Here is a 26,646-nt window from a genome sequence, read left to right as displayed (position 1 = left end):
TATAAGATGTATTTAAACGAATTTGTGATACTTATGTCAATTTTTTTTTAACCATTAGTCTCTCGTTTCTAGTTAGTTTGCGATGTGTCCCCAGCATACTTGCCTGACCTTACAATTGTATTAGGCTGGCTAAACGCATCCTGATCCTGTACCATCGGATATTTGCTAGCCAAAGCTTTAGGCCTCCCGTCTCTAGTTAGTTTGCGATGTGTCCCCAGCATACTGGCCTGACTCTACAGTTGTATTAGGCTGGCTAAACGCATCCTGATCCTGTACCATCGGATATTTGCTATAAAGCTTTAGGCCTCCCGTCTCTAGTTAGTTTGCGATGTGTCCCCAGCATACTGGCCTGACTCTACAGTTGTATTAGGCTGGCTAAACACATCCTGATCCTGTACCATCGGATATTTGCTAGCCAAAGCTTTAGGCCTCCCGTCTCTAGTTAGTTTGCGATGTGTCCCCAGCATACTGGCCTGACTCTACCGTTGTATTAGGCTGGCTAAACGCATCCTGATCCTATACCATCTGATATTTGCTATAAAGCTTTAGGCCTCCCGTCTCTAGTTAGTTTGCGATGTGTCCCCAGCATACTGGCCTGACTCTACAGTTGTATTAGGCTGGCTAAACACATCCTGATCCTGTACCATCGGATATTTACTAGCCAAAGCTTTAGGCCTCCCGTCTCTAGTTAGTTTGCGATGTGTCCCCAGCATACTGGCCTGACTCTACAGTTGTATTAGGCTGGCTAAACGCATCCTGATCCTGTACCATCGGATATTTGCTATAAAGCTTTAGGCCTCCCGTCTCTAGTTAGTTTGCGATGTGTCCCCAGCATACTTGCCTGACTCTACAGTTGTATTAGGCTGGCTAAACGCATCCTGATCCTGTACCATCGGATATTTACTAGCCAAAGCTTTAGGCCTCCCGTCTCTAGTTAGTTTGCGATGTGTCCTCAGCATACTGGCCTGACTCTACAGTTGTATTAGGCTGGCTAAACACATCCTGATCCTGTACCGTCGGATATTTGCTAGCCAAAGCTTTAGGCCTCCCGTCTCTAGTTAGTTTGCGATGTGTCCCCAGCATACTGGCCTGACTCTACAGTTGTATTAGGCTGGCTAAACGCATCCTGATCCTGTACCATCGGATATTTGCTAGCCAAAGCTTTAGGCCTCCCGTCTCTAGTTAGTTTGCGATGTGTCCCCAGCATACTGGCCTGACTCTACAGTTGTATTAGGCTGGCTAAACGCATCCTGATCCTGTACCATCGGATATTTGCTAGCCAAAGCTTTAGGCCTCCCGTCTCTAGTCAGTTTCAAGTGTACAAGTTTGACGTGGGTCCCCAGGGTGCTGGCCTGGCGGAACTGCGCGGGGCAGCGGCTACACTGGAAAGGCCGCTCGCCCGTGTGCGTGCGGATATGATCTTTGAGGATCTGGTTGCTCTGCGGACAAATTTATGTTCACTAAGGCCCACTTACACCATTCCACTAACCCGGGGTTAACCGGTTAAACCTGGCGTTACCATGGTTACCAGTACAATTTGACACCGGGTTGGCTGTTTAAACGCTTAACCCCGGGTTAGTGGGATGGTGCAAGTGGGCCTAACAGTTCAAATTATGAAAAGTATTCTCTCTTTTACTCCAATAAAGGCGTAATTAGAGTGACAGAGAAAAATGCCCGCAGTTTGCGAACTACGATTTTCGCGGTTATAGCCCAGTAGTTTGAATGTTGTATCGTGTGTTTGTGTGTTTGTAGCGCTGGTGGCCTAGCGGTAAGAGCGTGTGACTTGCAATCCAGAGGTCGCGGGTTCAAACCCCGGCTCGTACCAATGAGTTTCTCGGAACTAATGTACGAAATATCATTTGATATTTACAGTCGCTTTGCGGTGAAGGAAAACATCGTGAGGAAACCGGATTAATCCCAAAACGGGCCTAGTTTACCCTCTGGGTTGGAAGGTCAGATAGCAGTCGCTTTCGTAAAAACTAGTGCCCACGCCAATTCCTGGGATTAGTTACCAAGCGGACCCCAGGCTCCCATGAGCCGTGGCAAAATGCCGGGACAACGCGAGGAAGATGACGAAGCAACCTTTGCGAAGGCACCCTTTATAATTGTATAAAATCTCAATACCTATATTCTTAATGCAGTAGCTAAAGTGTCATTCAATAGAACTTGCTAACTATGTAAACAAACCGCCATACTAAAATTGTCACTGAATGTCAATTTACTAGTAACTTTTGTTTACATAGCAAGTTCTATTGAATGACACTTTAAATGCGGCCATCCGGCTCGAAGGACCATATGTAGCCGCCGTGCAGGTCAGGAGCTCGACGACTCAAATAACAAAAGCGGCCAAGTGCGAGTCGGACTCGCCCATGAAGGGTTCCGTATTTAGGCGATTTATGACGTATTAAAAAAAAACTACTTACTAGATCTCGTTCAAACCAATTTTCGGTGGAAGTTTACATGGTAATGTACATCATATATTTTTTTTAGTTTTATCATTCTCTTATTTTAGAAGTTACAGGGAGGGGGGGGGACACATTTTACCACTTTGGAAGTGTCTCTCGCGCAAACTATTCAGTTTAGAAAAAAATGATATTAGGAACCTCAATATCATTTTTGAAGACCTATCCATAGATACCCCACACGTATGGGTTTGATGAAAAAAAATTTTTTGAGTTTCAGTTCGAAGTATGGGGAACCCCAAAAATTTATCGTTTTTTTTCTATTTTTGTGTGAAAATCTTAATGCGGTTCACAGAATACATCTACTTACCAAGTTTCAACAGTATAGTTCTTATAGTTTCGGAGAAAAGTGGCTGTGACATACGGACGGACAGACAGACAGACATGACGAATCTTTTTTGCCATTTGGGTACGGAACCCTAAAAAGCTTCAATTCTTAGTGAACTGATATAATTGAATATTGTATGTACTCACGTCAAAGACCTTATCACACATGGCACAAGGGTACTTCAGCGGTCGCTTGAACCCCTCGTGTACCAATCGCCGGTGCTCGTTCAGTGACCACACGTTCACGTAAGCCTGGACAAAAATACAATACAATACAAATACAAATTGCACAACTCATTACAGAAAACAATACAACATAAATACGTATGTATACAGGATGGATTCTATAAAGGGGAACCGAGGTCAGTTTAGGGGAACATTCCCAAATTTTTATCTTATTTTTATTTTATTTTTTTATTTGGAAATTTAACTCAGGCAACAAGGCCCATATTACAAATACGTTACAGACTAACATACATATGTATTTTATAAACTTAAAACTAAAAACTAGCTATTTAGTCGATAAAACGGCGTGGCTCCGTATCTTATGCCTTTAAAGGAGCAATTCTTGTATATTTATTTATTTATATTTATATTTCGGGGATCTCGGAAACGACTCTAACGATTTCGATGAAATTTGCTATATGGGGGTTTTGGGGGGGCGAAAAATCTATCTAGCTAGGTCTTATCTCTGGGAAAATGCGCATTTTTGATAATTATATGTTTTCCGAGCAAAGCTCGGTCTCCCAGATATTAATACCTAATGATAGACATATACAGGTTATGGAAAAAAAAATTTAAACGACAAAATCTTCCCCTCACATATTAAGAAGTATTAATTGTTTTCGTAAGTGACACTAATGGAAAATTTTATTTACTTATCACTATTTTTGTAGTAGTTTCCTCACGCCCTAGTGCCTTAATAGTCGCGTACTGTGCGGTTTCATAAAATTTCCTCCTGCGGACGCTTCGGCTGTGGAATGAGTTTCCTTCCGAGGTTTTCCCGAGGGTCTACACGAGTGTACAGGTTTTTAAAAAGTCGGCAACGCGCATGTAACACCTCTGGAGTGGCGGGCGTCCATAGGCTACGACAACTGCTTACCATCAGGCGGGCCGTACGCTTGTTAGCCACCGACTTGGTATTTAACACATTCAGTGCCAGCGCGAGCTACGCGCTACGAGCGTAGCCGATAACACGCGAAAAACCGTATGTAGCGAAAAGTGCCTACGAACAGTGAACTCGCCTAGCGAGTCGCTGGCACTGTTAAAAAACAACGGGTTGCACTCCGGGAGTGCCGGCAGAAGTGAAAACTCAATGACATTGTAACAGTTTTCCGATCAGGTCCGTCTTACGGTCACGTGACCTGTCGCGAGTTTAACATTTTTTCCCCCACCTCAAAAAGTGCACAGCGCCGCTAAAAAAATAAATACAAATACAAATGCATTTATTTCATTACTTTTTACATCAGTTCTTAGGTATAATATAAGGGTTAGGTAGGTAATTAGTCCATCTTAGGTATATGAAGTAAGTAGGTAAGTATTTATCTAAACATTGAAAAAAAGAAAAAAGATTAAGACAGCGCCGCTAAAGAAGTTTTCACTTCAATAAGTTACCTTCTCGCAGCGGTCGCACCGGAATGGTTTTATATTGAGATGTACTCTGTTGATGTGTTGTACCAAGTCCCGTCGAATCGCGAACCGCTTCCCGCAATGCTCGCAAGACAAACTGGGAATTGACAGTCGGAGATGTAATGCCACACGATTATCTGATTCAGGGCTCGGAACGAAATAAAAATAAACCTAGATATACAGTGTGGAAAGATAAGTCGGGCCCTGGAGGGAAACTACTACTAAGTAATTAAATAATTTGTTATGTTTAATAACTTACATGTCTGGTTTAACTGTAAATGTAAGTTAGTCAATAAATAAATAAACAATAAACAATAAACAATAAACTACCTTAAATCCTTAAGCTGGCTCATTTTACTTAATGGAGACATTCCTTTATTTTCAAAAAGAAACAAAACTGCATTCAAAGTATTTTTCTTTTTTTCTTCGACTTGGCTTGTCTAAAAAAATCTTGAGTACTAAATATTACATTTTATGGATATTTTGTACGACAGACGAGTTTAAGACCTAATGTTTCTTGGAGAAATGTTATCATTAACATTAACTGTATCGACTAGTAGAATAAAATGGCGAGTTTTTATTTTTTGGAATTTTTAGTCGGTTCGAGTCCCGGGCGAGGCAAGCGAGTTTTAGAAAATCTTTGAATGCAGTTTTGTTTCTTTTTAAAAATAAAGGAATGTCTCCTTTAAGTAAAATGAGCCAGCTTAAGGATTTAAGGTAGTTTCCCTCCAGGGCCCGACTTATCTTTCCACACTGTATATGTGTTTGTATAATATTAATAACCTTGGTAACCGAAAATGACATTTAATACAGAATTTAATTTTTCGAACATTATTTTAAGTGTTAAGTTAAATTAGATATGCATGCATTATAATTGGTATACTCACTAGAATAAAATACATATATATAAGTAGGAAATTGGGTACCTCATAAGTACTAACATTATGCGCCCTACCCGGGTGTCATGTACTGACTACATTCTACTAACATCTTCTGTAATGCACATGACTTTTAATGTTAAATAAATGAAAATGAAAATGAACCGGTATTGAAAAACCTGTTAATATCGTTCCAAAACCGTTATATTATTTCGTTCTAAAAAACCCGGTTATTTGATGAAACGCGAACTAAAACACGTTCTCTCTCCTAAGCGGTAAGATGAGGGAACGGAATTTTATGGTTCGCAAGGAACCGGTTACCCTTGGCTTTAGGAGACTCGGTTAAACTCGTTGACATACGTGAAAGAGGTAGGAATACTTATTCTATCTCGCTTCGATATTTTCAATTTAACCGGTTAATTTCGTTCCACAAAAACGGAAGGCGAACGAATTTGACATAATTCAGTATCTCAATAGAACAGTTCTTTAACCGGTAACCGCAAACGGAAACGAAATCCTTCTCGTGCCCGGGTGAATGAACGTAACCGGTTTGAAAGATAAAACGGTTTCCGAGCCCTGATCTGATTACACTGGAAGAGATCCCATACAGGGATAAGTTCGCCTTTGTTGTATTTGGGTTAATCAACTTTTTCTTGACACACGTTGCTATGGTTACGGTCTCCTGAGTCACTCTTAAAATTCTAGGTTTTTCGTATTTAAATGAACCAAACTTGCATTTTATAGTAGTTATAAGACCTTTCCGTAATGGGACATCTACTGAGCATGTTAGTAGAACATGGTACAGCAGTTCTTCTAACAATCTATGCTACTATTGTCTCCTCGCTGATGGGACAGAATAACAACAAGAAATATTTCATTGACCCATTTAATTCACTCTGTAACTGTGTTTCTCGTGTTTTTATTTATATTTGCGATAAAGTATATAAAGATAAGACAAGATAAAAGATAGTTTATTCAAGTAGGCATAATTACAATGCGCTTATGAACGTCAAATAAAGCTAGGTAGATAGGTATATACATACCCACATACATTATTAAACATGTATGTATGTATATACTTTCCAACAATTCCAAAATGATGTCCTTACGGTAAATCGACGTAGTTAACGTGAACTGAAGCAGTCTTCAAGTGATGTTTCAGTATTGTCGCCGATTTGAAACTCCTGAAAACAATAACACTGGTAAAATATCCTTCGCATTAATTTTATTCAATACGTTTTGTAAATAATTGACATGTAATATTAATATTATACAATAAATGATTATGATTATGATTACCGTGCTCGGGTGCATAAAAAATATTTAATATCAGAATATTCAGAATATCAGAATATCACATATGCATACGCTATCATACAGGATGAAGTTTTAAACACTAGCCATACTCTGTGTAGTAAATTAGGTCATATGTACTTCAGTTTCTCTATGCTATAGCGTAGGGCAAATGTACCTACTACCTACGTTACTCGACACTCACTTGTCACACTCGACACAATGTTGGGCGAATGCTTGACACTGTGTATCTTGAGTAACGAAGGGCTCTTAAACGCTTTCCCGCAGTCTTGGCAAACGTACTTGACTCAACACTTACTTGTCACACTCGACACAATAGTAGTCCTTGTTGGGCGAATACTTGACACTGTGTATCTTGAGTAACGAAGGGCTCTTGAACGCTTTCCCGCAGTCTTGGCAAACGTACTTGACTCAACACTTGTCACACTCGACACAATAGTAGTCCTTGTTGGGCGAATGCTTGACACTGTGTATCTTGAGTAACGAAGGGCTCTTAAACGCTTTCCCGCAGTCTTGGCAAACGTACTTGACTCAAGACTTACTTGTCACACTCGACACAATAGTAGTCCTTGTTGGGCGAATGCTTGACACTGTGTATCTTGAGTAACGAAGGGCTCTTAAACGCTTTCCCGCAGTCTTGGCAAACGTACTTGACTCAACACTTACTTGTCACACTCGACACAATAGTAGTCCTTGTTGGGCGAATGCTTGACACTGTGTATCTTGAGTAACGAAGGGCTCTTAAACGCTTTCCCGCAGTCTTGGCAAACGTACTTGACTCAAGACTTACTTGTCACACTCGACACAATAGTAGTCCTTGTTGGGCGAATGCTTGACACTGTGTATCTTGAGTAACGAAGGGCTCTTGAACGCTTTCCCGCAGTCTTGGCAAACGTACTTGACTCAACACTTACTTGTCACACTCGACACAATAGTAGTCCTTGTTGGGCGAATGCTTGACACTGTGTATCTTGAGTAACGAAGGACTCTTGAACGCCTTCCCGCAGTCTTGGCAAACGTACTTGACTCGACACTTACTTGTCACACTCGACACAATAGTAGTCCTTGTTGGGAGAATGCTTGACACTGTGTATCTTGAGTAACGAAGGGCTCTTGAACGCTTTCCCGCAGTCTTGGCAAACGTAATTGACTCAACACTTACTTGTCACACTCGACACAATAGTAGTCCTTGTTGGGCGAATACTTGACACTGTGTATCTTGAGTAACGAAGGGCTCTTAAACGCTTTCCCGCAGTCTTGGCAAACGTACTTGACTCAACACTTACTTGTCACACTCGACACAATAGTAGTCCTTGTTGGGCGAATGCTTGACACTGTGTATCTTGAGTAACGAAGGGCTCTTAAACGCTTTCCCGCAGTCTTGGCAAACGTACTTGACTCAACACTTACTTGTCACACTCGACACAATAGTAGTCCTTGTTGGGCGAATGCTTGACACTGTGTATCTTGAGTAACGAAGGACTCTTGAACGCTTTCCCGCAGTCTTGGCAAACGTACTCGAATCAACACTTACTTGTCACACTCGACACAATAGTAGTCCTTGTTGGGCGAATGCTTGACACTGTGTATCTTGAGTAACGAAGGGCTCTTAAACGCTTTCCCGCAGTCTTGGCACACGTGCGACTTTACTATTGGGGCTGTGGTGCCCTCTATTGGGTGTCGGCTGTAAAAACATGGGTTATGTTAGGGCATAGAAAAAAAAATAGAGTGCTCACTCCATACCATACATCGGTTTTGGTACCAGAAAGACTATTTTCGTAGTCGACATCTAGCATCGAGTAGCGGAATTATCAGTACCGCTACTCTATTCTAACTATATTTTTCTACTCCAGCACTTAAATGTGTCAATTAAATGACTGACAGTGATATCTAAAGCAATGTCATTTGAATGCTTTGTCTATAGGCTCATAAGATGACTGCTAGCAGTCATCTTATGAGTATAATACAACTGCTTTATTTTTTTTAAAGATACAAGTTCCGATCATCTTGATTGAAAGAGGTATGTTTTCATTTACAATAATAACTCTTTTTTTTTTATAATAACTCTTTTTTTTTTTTTTTTTTTTTTTTTTTTTTTTTTTTTTTTTTTTTTTGCGTGCAGCTGTCATAGAAAAAGTAATGTATGCAACAGCTCATAATTGGTTCTTAAAATTCTCGGGTCTTTTTTTACAAAACTCGACTACGTCTCGTTTTGTAACTTCGACCCTTGAATTTTAAGAACCCTTATTATATCACTGTTGCATAAACTACTATTCTCTATGGTTAGGGTGATGCAAATAAAGTACTTGTACCTACCTAATACAATAGGGTATTTGACTACTAGTCAAATCAGTTTCTTTTTTCGAACTGTCAAAAGGGTTTTGCTACTATAGAATTTATATGAAACACTAGCATGTGACGTCACAATCAAATTACCCACTCTTTTTACAGTTTTATACGGGTTTTAAAATAGAAATACTGCTGTCTACGTTTCTCTATTAATATTCTGGTGCTTTATTTCATGCATGGTGTAAAATAATTTATTTTTCACTTCTCATCATGCTCAAAAAGTGCACCTTTATGTCGTGCGTAGACGACATAAAGTTGCTATGTTCTAGAGCAGCGGTCGGCAACCCGCGGCCCGCGGGCCGCATGCGGCCCGTGAACCTGTAATTTGCGGCCCGCGAGCCTCCCTGGCTAGTTTGTATGTAATATTGACAAACGACAATGTCTGATAAAGTCATAAATATTAACAGAGTGCGGCCCGCGTCAACTTCGTTAACTACTATGTGGCCCTTGGCTGCTAAAAGGTTGCCGATCGCTGTTCTAGAGCATAAAGTAAAATCATCTATTGCGACCCTTATTGACCTAGCAGTAAAGTCCAAAATCTGCCATACAAACTGCCAGCCTTGCCGGCGCGCTCCCGCCCGGCGTGCCTCGCGCCCCCGACCGGCCCGAATAATAGTACATTATTGTCGAGGCTCGGAAGTAGCTACTTGCTGGCTGAGGATTCGTTTTAAACGGACGACCTTTGGAGTCCGTTTAATTGAATCCGAAGCCAGCAAGTAGCCTTCCAGCCGAGTCATATATAGTGCTTTTCTCAAAAATGGTGCAAGAAATAGAAATTATTTACCGGAGCAACGGTCTAATTATCACAGAAAAAAGTAAAACCATTATATTTGCATATTTGCTTTGCCGCCTTTAAAAAAAAAGAAGTGTATTTTTCTGCTGAAAATACGCCAACCTATTTGAGACACCTAAATAGTCACGGTACCAACATTATAATAATAAGTGCTGATCATCTGTTTGGCTGTTTAATTGGACCTATGCCTTCATTTGATATGGCCATTTCAACTCTTAAAAAATTTTGGAACTAGTTAAATAATGGAATTTGTATGCAACATTGCAGTCCCGAAATCGAGACTGCAATGTTTTTAACTTTTTAATTTTTTGACTGACCATAAACTACGTACTTCGCGACCTATTTTTTAACCGGCAACGTCGACTTTGCAGTCCATTTTTGAGAAAAAAATTCTTTAGTCTTGAATAAATACGGGAAAATAACCTAAAATATTGGATATTTTTGTATGTATATTTTCCTCGCAATCGAAGTGAAAAGCAGAGTGTACAACAAATAATAAATGTCCATTTTTACCCTCGTCTACTATTTTGCCTCGGGTAAAAATGGGTCACTTTATGCCTTGTCTTGCTACTATTAAATACAGTCAAATATGTATATGCTGTATCATTCTAATTTTATTTGACATGTAAATTGGCTTTATGAATAAACGAGTATGAGTATGAGTATACCCTACAACAGGTTATACCCACATAATAATAGCAAAGCGTTATATACTGTAAAGATGGAAAGTAAAAAAATACAAAATGTTTGACAGCTGAACTAGATGGCGATGTACGATATATTTTGCAGTAACTTTATACAGCTCTTGTCTACGCCCGGAAAGACTTCCTCAATTTATTAGTCAACGTATATTTGCAAAAAAAGGATACTTGTGGCTTTCCATCAGATAATCGTCCTTATGCTTCAAGTGCAATAAGGACGTCTCTATCAAAATTTCTGTTGAAATTTCAGATGAAAACGCCCTTATTGCAGTTATTGTTAAGGACCCTTCTGTATGGAAAGCCACATTTTATACTCACAGGTTTATATGCGCTTTCAGAACATCTTTGTTGGCGTAAGTCTTATTACAATATTGACACGTCTCCCTCGCGCGACCGTGCACGCTGGACACGTGCTTCCGCCATGCTAGCTTACGTCTGAAATGGAAAATAAAGGTACAATTCCAATAACGACTGCAAGCGCCGATTTACCGTACTTTAAGGAGGACTTTAAGTTTCTTGTCAAGAATTTCTTAGTTTGATCGAGGGACGCGAAACACAAGGACAGCAGCGTTTAGGTAAGAAGTGGTAGATGTCGCTAGGGTGTCTCCCTAAAAGGCCTCTATGGTGGAAATATTTGCTGTCCTTGGGTGAGGTCTTGGTAGCTCAGATGGCAGAGCAATGGGCTAGCGATCCAGTGGTGTGAGTTCAAGTCTCACCCAAGACACTTCAAGTCTCAACAAAGAAAACTATACTCATCCTTTTCTTTTGGATGCTAGTACTAGTGTAAGACAAAGATAGTATGATTCTCTCTGTCTAGAGACAGAGACAGTCCTTTGACACACTACAGGGTGGATTTTCTTTTTGGGTCAGTGAGGGCAGCTACCAGATCCAGTGCTGCTACGAGAAAACGGTCTTAGAAGACCTTCCTTCGATTTCAAATTAATGAAGATTGGCTTTTACAGATTTTGGAAAAAACATACAGGGTTAGTCTATAGACACTTACGTGAACGTCTTGTCGCAGTGCGGGCAGTTGTGTCTGACCTGACGCGAGGAGTGCAGGGCCGAGTAGTGGTCCTTGACCAGCACCCGGCTGGCGCGGGTCATACCACACACGGGGCACCGGTACCGCCAGTTACAGAAGAAATTATTGATTAATTCTAGCTTGGAGGATACAACTAAACGGAGTAGCCATTAACAGGCTTTCCCCTCTGTCGAAAATAGGCGGCCAACGGTCATACACAATGTATGGACTGACGTTTATCTGACATGGCTATTTTTACGTTACGCATACATTTGACGTTCCCCTCCCCCGCAAAAATCGGCAGACTGTTTTGTACAGAAAATTACAGACATGGCGTCTCCGTTTGATTATATCCTCCAAGAATTCTAGTATTAAAAAGCGGCCAAGTGCGAGTCGGACTCGCCCATGAAGGGTTCCGTATTTAGGCGATTTATGACGTATTAAAAAAAAACTACTTGCTAGATCTCGTTCAAACCAATTTTCGGTGGAAGTTTACATGGTAATGTACATCATATATTTTTTTTAGTTTTATCATTCTCTTATTTTAGAAGTTACAGGGGGGAGGACACACATTTTACCACTTTGGAAGTGTCTCTCGCGCAAACTATTCAGTTTAGAAAAAAATGATAATAGAAACCTCAATATCATTTTTGAAGACCTATCCATAGATACCCCACACGTATGGGTTTGATGAAAAAAAAATTTTTGAGTTTCAGTTCGAAGTATGGGGAACCCCAAAAATTTATTGTTTTTTTTCTATTTTTGTGTGAATCTTAATGCGGTTCACAGAATACATCTACTTACCAAGTTTCAACAGTATAGTTCTTATAGTTTCGGAGAAAAGTGGCTGTGACATACGGACGGACAGACAGACGGACAGACAGACAGACATGACGAATCTATAAGGGTTCCATTTTTTGCCATTTGGCTACGGAACCCTAAAAAGTCTAAAGAGAATAATGGGCGCACGCTTCTCTACATATACAAATGTAGTCCCCATCTTCCTCTACGCAGACATTAAGCGCCACTTGCACCATCCCACTAACCCGGGGTTAACCGGTTAAACCGTTAACACAGTGTCAAATTGTACTGGTAACCATGGTAACTCCAGGTTTGACCCGTTAACCCCGGGTTAGTGGGATGGTGCGTGGCGCTTAGGAGAATATTTTTTCACACTTTTTTGTTTATTAACCATAGCATGCCCCTTTGTTTGACTTTTCTTTATTATTATAAGAGTTAAAAACCATAAAAAGCATAATACTTTCTGGAAGTTTTAATGAGTTTCTTGAAACTTATAAAACATTTTTTTTAACGAACCTATAAAGTGAAAGAATTGAAAAAGAATAATTGAATTTAATTGAAGAATAATTGAGGGAATTGAAGAAGAGGATTGAAAGGTCATAAAATACTACGAGCGTGTTTAGAATGTAACCAGAATAATGCTAGAGTAAGACCAAGCTAAGTTGGCAGCGATTTTGACAGCCCAGTCTGTACAAGTGTTATTTAAACGTGATAATTTCATAGAAATTTATAATAAAGACGTCAATAGGTAACTTATAAGTGAATTAGAATGAATGAACATACTTTTCGTGGTATTTCTTGTGGCCGACTAGCTTGTCTTCTGTACTCATCCTCTGCTTGCACACGTCGCATTCGTAATTACCATTACTCTGAAAATAATACACTCATTTTATTAGGTTTCTGTCAATTCTGTACAAGGCTCAGAAACCGGTTAAATTTCCAAACCGTTATCATAATATGTACTTTGCCGCAAAATCTTTTATTTATTTATTAAATCTTTATTGCACAAAAGAAAATACAAACGTATAAAAGGCGGACGTAATGCTACAAGGCATTCTCTACCAGTCAACCTTTGGGCAAAGCAGATAACTTGTAGGCGGTGCAACATCATGTTGTAATTACAAAACAAAATAGGTACATTTACACAACTAAACAAATACAAGTAATATAAATATAGCTGGTCAAGCAAATCTTGTCAGTAAAAAAAGGCGCGAAATTCAAATTTTCCATGGGACGATATCCCTTCGCGCCTACATTATTCAAATTTGCCGCCTTTTTCTACTGACAAGATCTGCTTGACCACCTATAATAAATATAGGTGATTTTAATTTCGGTTTCGTTCGTAAAACCGTTATTTTTAAACCGGTTTCAAGAGTATTTCCATAAAGCAAACGTCTCACCTCGCTATGTTTCTCCATATGTTTATCAAAGCTGTCTTTATAGTTGAACCCTTTAACACAGTCGGTGCATTTGTACATAGAGGCCAGGTAACGCTGGTCGAGCGCCATGCGCGCGCGCTCCTCGAAGCATTGCTCTCGAGTTATCTCGAAGGGTATTATGGCTAATTCTGAAATGAAGAAAATTAAGTGAATATCCATAGTTATTTTTTGACCCCACTACATAGTATAAAACAAAGTCGCTTCCCGCTGTCTGTACCTATGTATGCTTAGATCTTTAAAACTACGCAACGGATTTTGATGCGGTTTTTTGAATAGATAGAGTGATTCAAGAGGAAGGTTTATGTATAATTTGTTAACCCGTGCGAAGCCAGGACGGATCGCTAGTTTGAAATATAATAAAAAATACTTTGAATCATCTAAGGTACCTTAAAGGTCACCATAACCTCCTAAGGCTTATCATAAAAAAAATCTATTTTTAATTTGTACCTTGTTGTATAGTGAATTGGGATGATATTCGTTCGTTTTAGTAAACAATGAAACAAAATAAGAAGCTACTTTATTTGGTTTATAAAAGGTCCTCATTACATTGAAACAGAGTGTAGTCGCCATCAGATATATCGGAGCGGCCGTAGTGTTCACAATATCTGAACATGCACTCTAACGCCCTGACAATAGAGGCGTGTTCAGATATTTGTGAGCGCCTTAGCCGCTCCGATATTTGATGGCGACTGTACATTGGGCCTTACAATGCTTGCAGCAAACACTCCAAAAAAAGCGGCCAAGTGCGAGTCGGACTCGCCCATGAAGGGTTCCGTATTTAGGCGATTTATGACGTATTAAAAAAAACTACTTACTAGATCTCGTTCAAACCAATTTTCGGTGGAAGTTTACATGGTAATGTACATCGTATATTTTTTTTAGTTTTATCATTCTCTTATTTTAGAAGTTACAGGGGGGGGGGACACACATTTTACCACTTTGGAAGTGTCTCTCGCGCAAACTATTCAGTTTAGAAAAAAATGATATTAGAAACCTCAATATCATTTTTGAAGACCTATCCATAGATACCCCACACGTATGGGTTTGATGAAAAAAAAATTTTTGAGTTTCAGTTCGAAGTATGGGGAACCCCAAAAAAATATTGTTTTTTTTCTATTTTTGTGTGAAAATCTTAATGCGGTTCACAGAATACATCTACTTACCAAGTTTCAACAGTATAGTTCTTATAGTTTCGGAGAAAATTGGCTGTGACATACGGACGGACAGACAGACGGACAGACAGACAGACATGACGAATCTATAAGGGTTCCGTTTTTTGCCATTTGGCTGCGGAACCCTAAAAAGCAGCACTTTGCAATCTAAATATGTAGCTCTTACCAGGGATGTTGCGGATGCCGATTTTTTGACATCCGCGGATGCGGATGCGGATTTTTAAAGGCTCACATCCGCGGATGTCAAGATAGTACCATAAAAAACGTCAAATATTACATTTTAGTAATTTTTATTTCAAATAACCGGCCAAGTGCGAGTCGGACTCGCGTCCCAAGGGTTCCGTACATTAAGTCCCACTCACGCTTGACTGCTCATTTCTAATAGGTTTTTTTTGGCTAATGACTAAATTACCTAGCAGTCTAGCACTTACGCCGATGCTAAGACGTTCCTGTACCGACCTGTTCCACAGCCGCATCCGCATTAAATCCGCATCGATTTTATGCGGATGCGGATGTTGAAAATCATGCGGAAGTTCCGCGGATGCGGATGCGGATATTCGCAACATCCCTGGTTCTTACCATCATCAGCTTCATCATTTTTTTTCTTTCTCTTCTTATACTTCCTGGGACTCTTTTTGGGGCTTTCCTCCCCTTGTGCCGTTTCTTTCTCTTTTAATAATACTTTTAGAGGTAAGCCCTCTTTTACAAATGACTCTTGGCTGTCTGAAAATAATTTTAAAGCTTCAGTATGCATTTAAATATGCATCATAGTCATAGATTTAATATTGCTTACTTACAAATATATTTATTTTTCAAAATGACATGACATGAAACCTTAGTAATTGAAAATGAAAAATGATTTATTTAGGCATCAAAAATGTAGCTTATTACATAGTAGAAGGGTATTAAATTAAAATTAACTGTAGAATACTTAAAACTTTCGCGTTTTGAATACATATTAACTCACATTTATAGACGGGTCTACCGCCAGGCGTGGCTCACTCCGCGCTTTGCTACAGGTAGCTAAAAGTTCATCTGTTCCACACCAATTTTGGTGGCTAGCCATAAGCCGCGCGTGGCGCTCTCGCCACCTAGCGGCCATATCTGTGCTGATCGTAACAGACGCGTTTTATTAGAGAGTGAGTCTTCTGTATCTAGTACTATTATTTATTCTGTGCTACCGCCAAATTTATTTTATTACCTTTATTTACCGACGTTTGGTCGCGGCTAACTGATGTCCGATAGACCCGTCTATAAATGTGGGTTAATATGTGTAGAATACTTACTGTTATCATCTGGATAATTCTCTGGTACTCTCTCTTCCTTCGTCTCTAGTTTGACGTTCAGCCGGTTGTCATAGCCGAGGTTCCTCCTGTCCAACTCCTGGGTAGATTCGGTTCCTAGCTCTATGATATCTAGGGACACCGGAGACAGCTGGTGCGGGGCTCGGGTTCGTGTCCGAGCTGATTGTAGAGTGGAAGTTTCCATCTTGAAAAAATTACAGAATTTATGGTAGCTGCCATATGCATTATGTCACTGACGAATGTTTGCGAATTTTTTGGAATGCTTTTTAGGGTTCCGTACCTCATAAGGAAAAAACGGAGGATAGAATAGGATCACTCATCTGTCTGTGTGTCCGACCATTTCCCCCCTTTTTCTCCAAAACTACTAGGTCAAAAATTTTGAAAAAAATACACAACTTTAACTGTAGATGACAGGAAACCCTATTAGAAATGTGCAGTCAAGCGTGAGTTGGACTTAACCCATTATAGACTAGCGGTACCATATGGTACCATTTATTTACGACTTTTATTTTCGCGTGATTAGCCAAATTGCGACGCGTAAGACGGGCTCTTGTTGGCGAAAGTTGATCTAGGAGACATAACGCTGCCGATTGTTAACCTAAAACAGTACTTATTTACATCAGTTGCGTGTGATTGAAGGTCAAAGTAGATGCATCGCAAATTTCGCGGAAAAATGTTTACGCCGTTCAAGTAAGTTACAATATTTGGTTTACTAACAGATAAATAACGAATGTTATTGCAAAATCGTTTAATGACAGCGTTTTACACAAAAATAAAACGCTAATTAAATAACTTACCATATTCGGAACCTAAAGTAATATATTGAGAGTGGCAACGCTGTAGTTAGTCGTATTGTCCTTTTCTAGCATATACGTCCATCTCTCTCCCACACCCCCACCACTTCAGGCAGTTGCGTTTGACAATTTTGACAGTTAGAAACAAACGCAAATTACCTCATTGTCTCAAAATTATACATATTTACACCAGGCAGGATTAAAACTTTAGGTTCCGAATATGGTAAGTTATTTAATTAGCGTTTTATTTTTGTGTAAAACGCTGTCATTAAACAACTGTACCGATATTCGGAACCTAAAGTAATATATTGAGACGTGTTTGTTATCGCCTGGTGGTGGGAAGACGCCAAGCCAATGTGATTATACATGTACTTACATATTATGTATATGTAATATTATTTTATTAGGAGTGTTTAATTAATTAATTAATTATGTAGTACACCCTTTATTTTAATACATGTGAGGAGAGAGGTATTTAGTAAAGCATACAATTTTATATACCATTATATTATGATACTAACTTTCCATTTTATATACGTATTTAATGTAGGTACTTATAAATTTTCAACGAAAATAAGTGAGTCACCACAAGGGTGCTATAGTACTTAATTATATGTATGTGAGACTATGTAAAAGAAGATAAGTCAGTCTACTCTTCAGGGAGCATACAACATCTGTGATATGGAGTGATGTAATTAAAATATGAAAAGATAAAAATCATAAAGTACTCGAGTAGTTTTTATTTATAACTCCCAATTATTGACAAATTTGATAATAATTATCTAGTAAGGTAAGCAGTTGCAGGATATAACAAGGACAAGACCTTTCTTATTTCCAGAATCCCTTAGGATTAAGTAGACGAATATTTTAAATATTCGTTATATCACTATCACTACCCACAAAGTTAATATTGGGTAGGTACTTAATAAAATGTCATAGGGAATACTTTTAATGATTTTACTGAATTCTTTTAATGACTGTGAGCCAGTGTGAGCTATTTATTTGGTTATAGCTATAAAATGCATTTAATCGTTTGTACGCTTTACTAACGCGAACGCGAGCTAATGGACTTAAACAAACCTTACTTAAAATTGTGAAGGTTACTTTGAGAGCTTAAGCCATATCATAATACTCATGTGGGCACTAGTTACGACGCTTTTTGGTGCTCTTGGCGTTCAAATGGTAAATGTAGAATTGCCACAGAGCTTTATCAATGATATTTGTATAGGTGCAGCTCATTCTGCTTATATTCATGTTTAGCTATCATCAAGTGACCTTAATTGTACTCATTGTTGTCTATATATGCAGTATGAGTAGTTTACCTTATCTGGTGCCTACTAGTAGACATAAACTTGATTGTTTCTGAACGCTAAAGTGGCTTAATTTATGTAAACCATTCATAGACATAGCTTAATTCTGAATATTCAGTCTTCTCTTTCCAGATTAAGAATAAGGTACTTAATTCGAAACCTTAGCTCATCGCATATGTGTTTTTAACCAAAATGAAAATTTGTGTTTATTTTGTGATTTTACATTATTTGCAATAACTGTGCGGAACCATGGGGTCCCCGACCTTTTGCCGGGCACCCGTGGGCCCAAAGCCAACAGCGCAGATGCCGTTTAAGAGGAACCTATTTTATCCAATGCTAGGGTCAACACTTTGTCGAATATATTTGATATTTATGTATATTTATCCTCCTTATGACCTAAGGGTAGGTAATTGTAACTTTTTGATATCAAATATACGCAGAATAGTCAATTATTTTGTATTCTGAAGTGCATATAATATTACTGGATTTGGGCCAGTGTGCTTTTGTATACTATATCTCTGGCCTACTATATAGGCTAGTCTATTAACATCCCGCCTCCTGGAAGGCAGTATACAGACTTCTTAGATATATTCACGGTAGTGCTAAGAGTGTGGACCTGGTTTTCCGACACTTGACTGCATGAGATTATTTTTTCAGGTCTCGAGCAAGAAGGTTACACTGTAGAGACAGACTAACACTTTGGCAGAGTTTTGCTAACATATAATAAATGATTGCATTTGTTTGGGTGTACAATTACATGTTCCACACCAAAAACATAATTATTTATATATTTCAATCTATTTTTGAAAGGTTTGCGTTTCAAAATAGCTTCGCCTTTTCGCAAGGCGTGCTCCTGTTCCCCTATTTTATTGTGCAAAGCGAACAGTATCACAATGCTATAATTTTGTATAAATTGAGAACTAGAGGGTCATGCCCTAGACGTGACCGCCCAGAAACTGTGCTAGAACCGTTCGTGCAAACCATTCAGTCACTATTTTTAAAAACCTTTTGTAGTGGGTACATTCCACGGTCTTAAATTTATTAAACGTGTAGTATCAAACTATGACAAGTCATGATAAGTGAAATAAGTGATAACAGTATCTGGTCCGTGCATAGAAGCACTTGCCCTTGAGGTTAGGGCATGGGTAGTTTATTATAAACTTAATCCGTGCTAGATATGAGCGCCGATAGGCATTTAACCGGCGGCGGCGCGCCGGTCAAAATTGGTCGGCGGCGTGGCCTTGAAACACCTTCGATTAATGAAAAAAGAATTCAAACCAACATTTTACCGAGAAAACATGTTTTTGCTATAAGAAAGTTATAAAATAAATATATTTTTTATTTTCAAGGATAATTTATTGAATAATGGTACGAGAAAAGTTGTATTTCGTATAAAATGAACTGTGGATAAGGGGTATCGCGCGGCATCAGAGGCGGTCTTAATCTTGGCGAGACTCTGGCCGGAAGATCTTAGCGAGGCCCTTATCTTTTGTGCTAAGTTAAAAATTGCGGATTGACTGTATCAGGGAGACGTCTTGTCGACAGTCCGAAGAAAATCGAGCTCCGTCATTAACTAATATCGACCCAACAAAGCCGATTCATGTCAAAAAGTGAGGCCCAAGGCCGAACTCCATGTAACACCGAAGACTTGATTTCGACGCCTCCCAATGCGAGGCCAGAGGATGAGCTGCAGGTAAGCATACAGCTAAGAATCGAACGCCAAGTGTGAGCCTGGCTGACGGCCGAACGCCTGGAGCGCCGTTTGCGGCGCGCTTCTATGCGAGGCCAAAAACAGGGCCAAAAACTTGCAAGTTCAGATAGCGGCTTACTTCCATTCCATGCGAGCGATGCAAGGCCAAAGAATGAGCTGCGAGAGAGCAAAGCTTGAAATTTGAACAGTGGCCAAGTTCCGACGATACCCGATTCCGACGCCCTTCCGTGCGAAGCCAACGGCCGGACATTTGGACGTGGAAACGCTTAATATCTCAAAATTTACCCCTTTTTATACCTTTTAAAGATGTTTCACCATGCTTGCAGTGGTTAAATTCGGGGTATTGGGGTTATGCATTGGATCGGTAATCCAAAGATGTAGGTTCGAGTCTCACGTTAGCCAAAGTTGATCACAGTTAATTTTTTCATTGTGATTGACATGTCTAGTGTATATACAATCTATAAATTGTAATGTGGAACGTTCCACAATAATAATGGATGGAAATCAGTATGTTTATTAAAAGCATATTGATGTTAAAATTTATATTAAATAATTTTGTTTCCCGAAGTTTGCTTTTACCTTCGATATTTTTGAATTATATGGGCCTAAAATACCTTTTGAATGCCTATTTGCCTATAAACTATTGGAAGTGGCGCCGTTAAAGATCTAAACTCGATTGAATATACATATATTATCTGATTCTGAAAGTAGTAGTAACTACCAAGGTCACGCCGATGCCACGCCGATAGCGCAGCGTCGGCGGCGGCGGCGCGAAAATTTTGTCGGCGGCGGCGGCGCGCCGGCGCGGCGCTCATATCTAGGATATAGGAGCACTTACGATACAGGTGGTTTAAAACTTCCAGGGTCACAATACAGACACAAGGGTGTAAAATACATAATTCATAAACGCCCGTTAGGCCAGTTTTGTATATTTTATTTCAAACATGCTTGTGCAGCACCGCCAGCACATGATAATTTTCCTAATATACCATGGCAGTCAGGGATATAATAATTATGTAAAAAGGTAGGTAACCTTGGTCATGTCGTGTACATAGGTAGGTACTCGTAAACATGTTAACTGAAAGACAAGTGCTCTCCAGCCAAATATAATTTATGCAACTGTGAGCTGCTCTTACATTGGGATCATATGTATTTATTTCTAGTCTGTCATATTGTAGCAGGCCTAGACTTCAAAGGTTTGTAGATGTTTATAGGGCCGTTAAACGGACCCTTTGTACACCTTGAGCAGGCTGTTTGTTTCACACCATGGGTAATATATATTGTAGACATAGCTTATTTCAGAATGGAATCGTAAGCTCTGTCGTGTCGTGAGCTTACCGAGCCTGATTTAATTAGAGTCCACAGATTGTATGGACCTTGGAGGATTGACCACTCCTTATTCTAATTATCAATATTCTGCCTGGGCTTATAGTCGAAATTAGGTGACTAAATCTCTTAGTATTATCTATGCCACCCAAGTTATGAGGCTTAGCGTCTCCAGACCACAATTTTATATTAGGGTGCGAAGATTTTTTCATCTTTAAAATAAAAATGAGTCGAGATAGGCCTGGAATCTTAGGTTTTTATTTTACCTATTATAATTTTAGAAATGTTATGTAAATGGAAAGCAGTTTTCACTTTTACCACAGTTAATTAGCCCAATTTCGGGTTTAGCCAATAGGGTGTTCGGGACCCTTGAAATAGATTGGTAAACAAAAATGAAAACTCTAATAACGAAGCCTTGCCTATTTCGACTGATTTTTACCCAAAACATTATTTTAAACCATTTTTACTTTCTCTAAAAAGAGATATTTACAACTTAATCTTTGTAATATTTTTGTGATTGTGGTCTACTCGCACGCCTGTGTTATGACCATATCATTTATATTTCTGTGAATATGTCTGACGTGCCTTGCGCAGGCTTACATAGGTTATAATATCATCATCAATAACTTGACGTCAGTTTGTGAACGAATCAAAGATTCTTTTGGCACACCTTACGCAGGTGTAAACATGGCAGCCTTGCGCAGGTTTAGATAGGTACATAATATATTGGTTTCATCACAAGTAACTTGACGTTAGTTTGTGAACGAATCAAAGATTCTTTTGGCACACCTTACGCAGGTGTAAACATGGCAGCCTTGCGCAGATTTAGATAGGTACATAATATATTGGTTTCATCACAAATAACTTGACGTTAGTTTGTGAACGAATAAAAGATTCTCTTAGGCGCACCTTAGCAGGTGGAACCATAACAAACGTAAGTTTAAGAATAAGTATCATTCAAATCAAATACCCTGAGTTTATGGGTAATATTCCCTAAGTTGCGGGTTCCTTGCTCGACAAGGTGAAAGGCTTTACGGAGGCTTTAACAGGCACTTTTAGAAAGTGTCATTCACGGTGACGTGCAGATTTGCCAAAACTAAACTTTAACTCTACAGTTAACTAATATAATTTGACAATATGAACCAAACCATGCGTCTTCGTCAATGAATCAATCTAAAGATTCCCGTATCATTAATGCCCTTCCATGTCACAGGCTTCCGATTTTATTTGAAACGTTTAATTTAAGTGTACTATTTATGTAGGTAGGTAAGTAGGCTTAAGAATTGACCCTCTTGTATGTAGTTACGTATAGAATTAATAATCAAGTTATTCAAATTCAAAATAACACAAGCACATATAGCACCTACATGCAAGAGTTCTTTTCCTTAACCTTTAAAGCTGTAAGTACCTGCTAAGTTATATATTTAAGTAGGTACCTACCTACATAAATCAAAGATCTAGTTGGAGAGATATAAGTTGATAGATACAGAGTGAAATACTTCACGAATTCGCATGTCATTCTTGCGCAGAGCCATGCAAATCTCTCTCTATGTCTAGTCAGATTTAAGTTTATGTACTGCCGAAGTACTCACTTTCCACAAAAATAAATGCAATGTTTGCGATGTAGGTTTGTTCGTTACCTTGTGTCCCTTAGAGCGGAAATATCGTCGACTCCTATTCGGGTACACGTTATTTATCAGCAAGTTTATTACCAAAAAATTAATTTTGCAATATTATATTAACCCGGAACGGGATAAAAAGATAAATTGCTGATAGATACTTGGACAGATAAAAAACCTACACGTCTATAAGCTTCTACCTTAATACGTAGGTTCTACGTAACACGTATTAACTATCCGATCCATTCGTATTCGAAAACACAAATCACTTGAAAGGGTATACCTCCACACATCACCATTTAAGTATTATATAATTTCAACCATTATTATACACACACAAAGATTTAAACTAACAAGACTCGGAAGAGACTTAATAAAATTAAATTATAATGGTGACACGTGCACGCTTTACCAGCTCGATGTGTTTTCTACCATGTGTTTTAGTATTTTCATTGGCATAGCCACGGTGCGCGCAGGCAGCCTTTGAAAACACTTGCACATCACTATTCCGGATCATTTTTATTTGCTAGATAGTTTAACGGACAACTAAATTTAAATATTTATTTCGAACGGCAAAAGCCGTTAGAAACTGTTTTTCAATATAGTCAGCTAAACTGGGGTACAAATTCAAAAACTCACCAGCAGTTTAGCTTCACGACCTTCCAGATGGAAAAACAGCAAGCCAATGAGGTAATTTGCGTTTGTTTCTAACTGTCAAAATTGTCAAACGCAACTGCCTGAAGTGGTGGGGGTGTGGGAGAGAGATGGACGTATATGCTAGAAAAGGACAATACGACTAACTACAGCGTTGCCACTCTCAATATATTACTTTAGGTTCCGAATATCGGTACAGTTGTTTAATTTAGTAACATTGCTTTAGTTTAATTTATTTAACTAGTGCCGGTAGGTATAAATATTATAACTACCGCGTGTTAAAGTTACTGGTACCGTACGGGATCGCTAGGCGATTCCCGTGCGATATTTTCGTCAACCTTTCGTTTTTTATATATTAAGTAGTTTTATTGTTTTTAGTAATACACGATAGTGATTTGACATTTTATCGAAAGATCAAGATGAAGTATTATTTAATAATCATATTTTATCGTTTTTTATAAAGTTTTGTCATATTTTAGATGCAGTGTACACGAGGCATTGGCAATTTTAGAGGATAATGAGGACATTGAGGCTGAATAATTTATATTGAACCTCCAGATCCCGCCATTGCTTCCGATGAAGATTCAGGCGAAGAAGATGCTGGTGCTTTAATAAATAATTTGAGCGGCAGACAACTCAACGCCCCATGTGAAGTTGTATTGCGTCAGTCCACACGACCGCGTCGGTCATGCCGCAATAAGAATACCGTATCTAGATACAAGAAGATGGAGAAGACAAGGGACTAAGAGGCCGCAGCAACAGCGTTTCTAGAGGTACAGTTAGATCACATAGTCGTGGACGGAGCCGAGGACGGGGGCGAGGCCAAGGATGAAATCGAAATGTGATGTAGGATTATGTGCTGCATGCAACTACCAATTTAATGTAAAGTATTTTTTGTAACCTGGGTTTTCACCAAAGGCATATTACGTAAACTAAGCGTTGTCCAGCGGGCGCTAGAGAGAAAACTGGTGGGGATCACATTGAGAGACCGTAAAACGAATGAGTGGCTGAGACAGCAGAGCAAGGTCACGGATGTTGTAAAACGCGTAGCCAGTTTGAAGTGGGAATGGGCTGGTCATATGGCACGAAAGACCGACTCGTGGAGTAAAAGAATACTCGAGTGGCGACCATGGGGAGAAGAACGTCCTCCAAGTAGACCCAATATGCGTTGGGAAGACGACATCAAAAGGGCTGCGGGGATGAGATGGCTCCAGGTTGCACAGAACCGTGACGAATGGAGAAGAATGAAGGAGGCCTACACCCGAAGGGTAGAAAAGGGCTAAAGAGAGAGAGAAAGTATTTTTTGTAACGTCTCGGAAGATCATTTATTAAATAATTATAGTAAAACATACGTACTGTATGTTATTAAGTTGCAACCGAAGAGGCTGATTTATTAAATAAATAATATAAACATATTTGTACTCTTATTAATTTCATAGTATTTCCAAATTTTTACCTCAGTACGTGCCTAGCGGTCCCATATGGTACCAGCGTTTTTTTTCAAAACGAAAGGTCTCAAAAAGTTTTTATTACTAAAACTTCGTTACATATGCTCTAATAAAGAACATATTAAAAAATCACAAAAATTGGACACCTCGAAAAAACTCAGTCTATAATGGGTTAATGTATGGAACCCTTGGAACGCGAGTCCGACTCGCACTTGACCTGTTTTTTAAATAACTGTGGTTCCCAAAGTTAACTGGTCCTCGACCCACCTAACAAAAGCTGCCTTTTTCCTGGCCTGACTCTTGGCCATCTTAAAAAGGGGCATAAAATATTATCGGTAACACTCAGATTCAGCGCCCACTCAATATTCATTCACGACCCATAATTCGGGATATGCAAGTTTACAATAAATCATTGTAATTCTAAGTCTGGCAATCCAGCGGGGAAACGCAGCAAGCGTCCGATCTTATCGAGGAATTCGATTTATAAATAATGGTTAAATACATATACATACCCTATGTATATTTTGAAGCAGAACATGATTATTTTGGACATTTTGTATAAACAGCTCTGCTTTTTGAGCAGCCCGCTTGCAGAGGTAGCAGAGGAAGAGACATTCAGCCTGGAATAAAATTACTTAAGTAAATATAATATAATAATATAAAGACCATTCATAGACAGATTAACCTAGCCCCAAACTAAGTAAAGTTGGTACTATGGGTATTATACCGATTACAATATTAAACAATATGTTTTCCGAGCTCAATGGTGCCTTTTGTGGATGACTCTGCGTTTCAAGTGTTCAAATCGTTCAAAACATACATCTTAAAATCTTTTACGTTTACGGGCCATTGATGCCTTAAAATAGAATTCTTTATGACACACATCTTAAATCAATTCAACGGGCATACTGACCGAGGTAATTTGGAGATAATTAAAGAAAGAAATACCTGTATAACTGTTTTCAAAACTGAATTCTGCAGATCTAAGCAATAAAATGACTTGTCTTCCTTCGAAGACAAACAGCCAAAACAATACAGATTTAACCCAATATCAGATTGCTCCATTGCAGTAAGATTCAGAGAACAATACTCTTTAAAATCAAGACATTGCGCAGTAATTAATCCTTTACTATTTTCAACCAAAACACCGATACAATACTAATAAATAATAAAATACAGTATGACATGACAAGCAAGTGGGGTCAAGTCAACAGATTAGAAACTAATCATGTTATGTCAAATCATTAAGGCGTTTTTCTTCAAACTTAACGTCATAGTAAACTATAACGCCATCTTGTGCCGAATAGCACAAATTAACAGTCTTAGAATTGGAACAAAAAGTAGTAGGTATAATATTGAATTGGAGGCAAATACAAATGTGACGACTCACTGGTTATATCACAGAACGTGGGTTATATTCTCTTTGCCGACTAACGACGATCTGGCACTAATACAGTGCTAAATACGCGACGTACTTATGGCGAAGGTACCTCATGTTATATTGCATTTTGCGGATAAGTTTGCACATAGGTAGGTACTTTTTAGTCTTTTTGTTGACTTATTTATATCCACAGTAGGGTATTCGCCAGTAACT

General features: G+C 39.0%; 1 protein-coding gene and 2 non-coding genes across 3 annotated transcripts; 1 reads left to right on the top strand and 2 right to left on the bottom strand.

Moving 5' to 3' along the window:
* Nucleotides 1-1,178: 1,178 nt before the first annotated feature.
* On the bottom strand, nucleotides 1,179-26,211 carry LOC134658533 (zinc finger protein 250-like). The gene is made up of 13 exons (XM_063514220.1): nucleotides 26,001-26,211; nucleotides 25,565-25,672; nucleotides 16,173-16,374; nucleotides 15,466-15,609; nucleotides 13,676-13,842; nucleotides 13,059-13,144; nucleotides 11,457-11,582; nucleotides 10,772-10,888; nucleotides 8,145-8,294; nucleotides 6,406-6,480; nucleotides 4,404-4,515; nucleotides 2,937-3,041; nucleotides 1,179-1,439 (listed from the first exon to the last, which is right to left on the bottom strand). Exons 1-13 carry the CDS (start codon nucleotides 26,115-26,117, stop codon nucleotides 1,179-1,181), a joined length of 1,770 nt encoding a protein of 589 aa, XP_063370290.1. The 5' UTR covers nucleotides 26,118-26,211.
* Trnaa-agc (transfer RNA alanine (anticodon AGC)) lies at nucleotides 11,106-11,177 on the top strand. Its single transcript has one exon. It is a non-coding gene; the product is annotated as a tRNA-Ala (tRNA).
* LOC134658560 (U6 spliceosomal RNA) lies at nucleotides 22,816-22,919 on the bottom strand. Its single transcript, XR_010097710.1, has one exon. It is a non-coding gene; the product is annotated as a U6 spliceosomal RNA (small nuclear RNA).
* Nucleotides 26,212-26,646: the final 435 nt, after the last annotated feature.

The sequence above is a fragment of the Cydia amplana genome, chromosome 22 (assembly GCF_948474715.1).
Source record: "Cydia amplana chromosome 22, ilCydAmpl1.1, whole genome shotgun sequence".
NCBI classification, from domain to species: Eukaryota; Metazoa; Arthropoda; class Insecta; order Lepidoptera; family Tortricidae; genus Cydia; species Cydia amplana.
The sequence above is the reverse complement of the archived record's forward strand: the minus strand, read 5'-3'. Positions and strand labels throughout refer to the sequence as shown.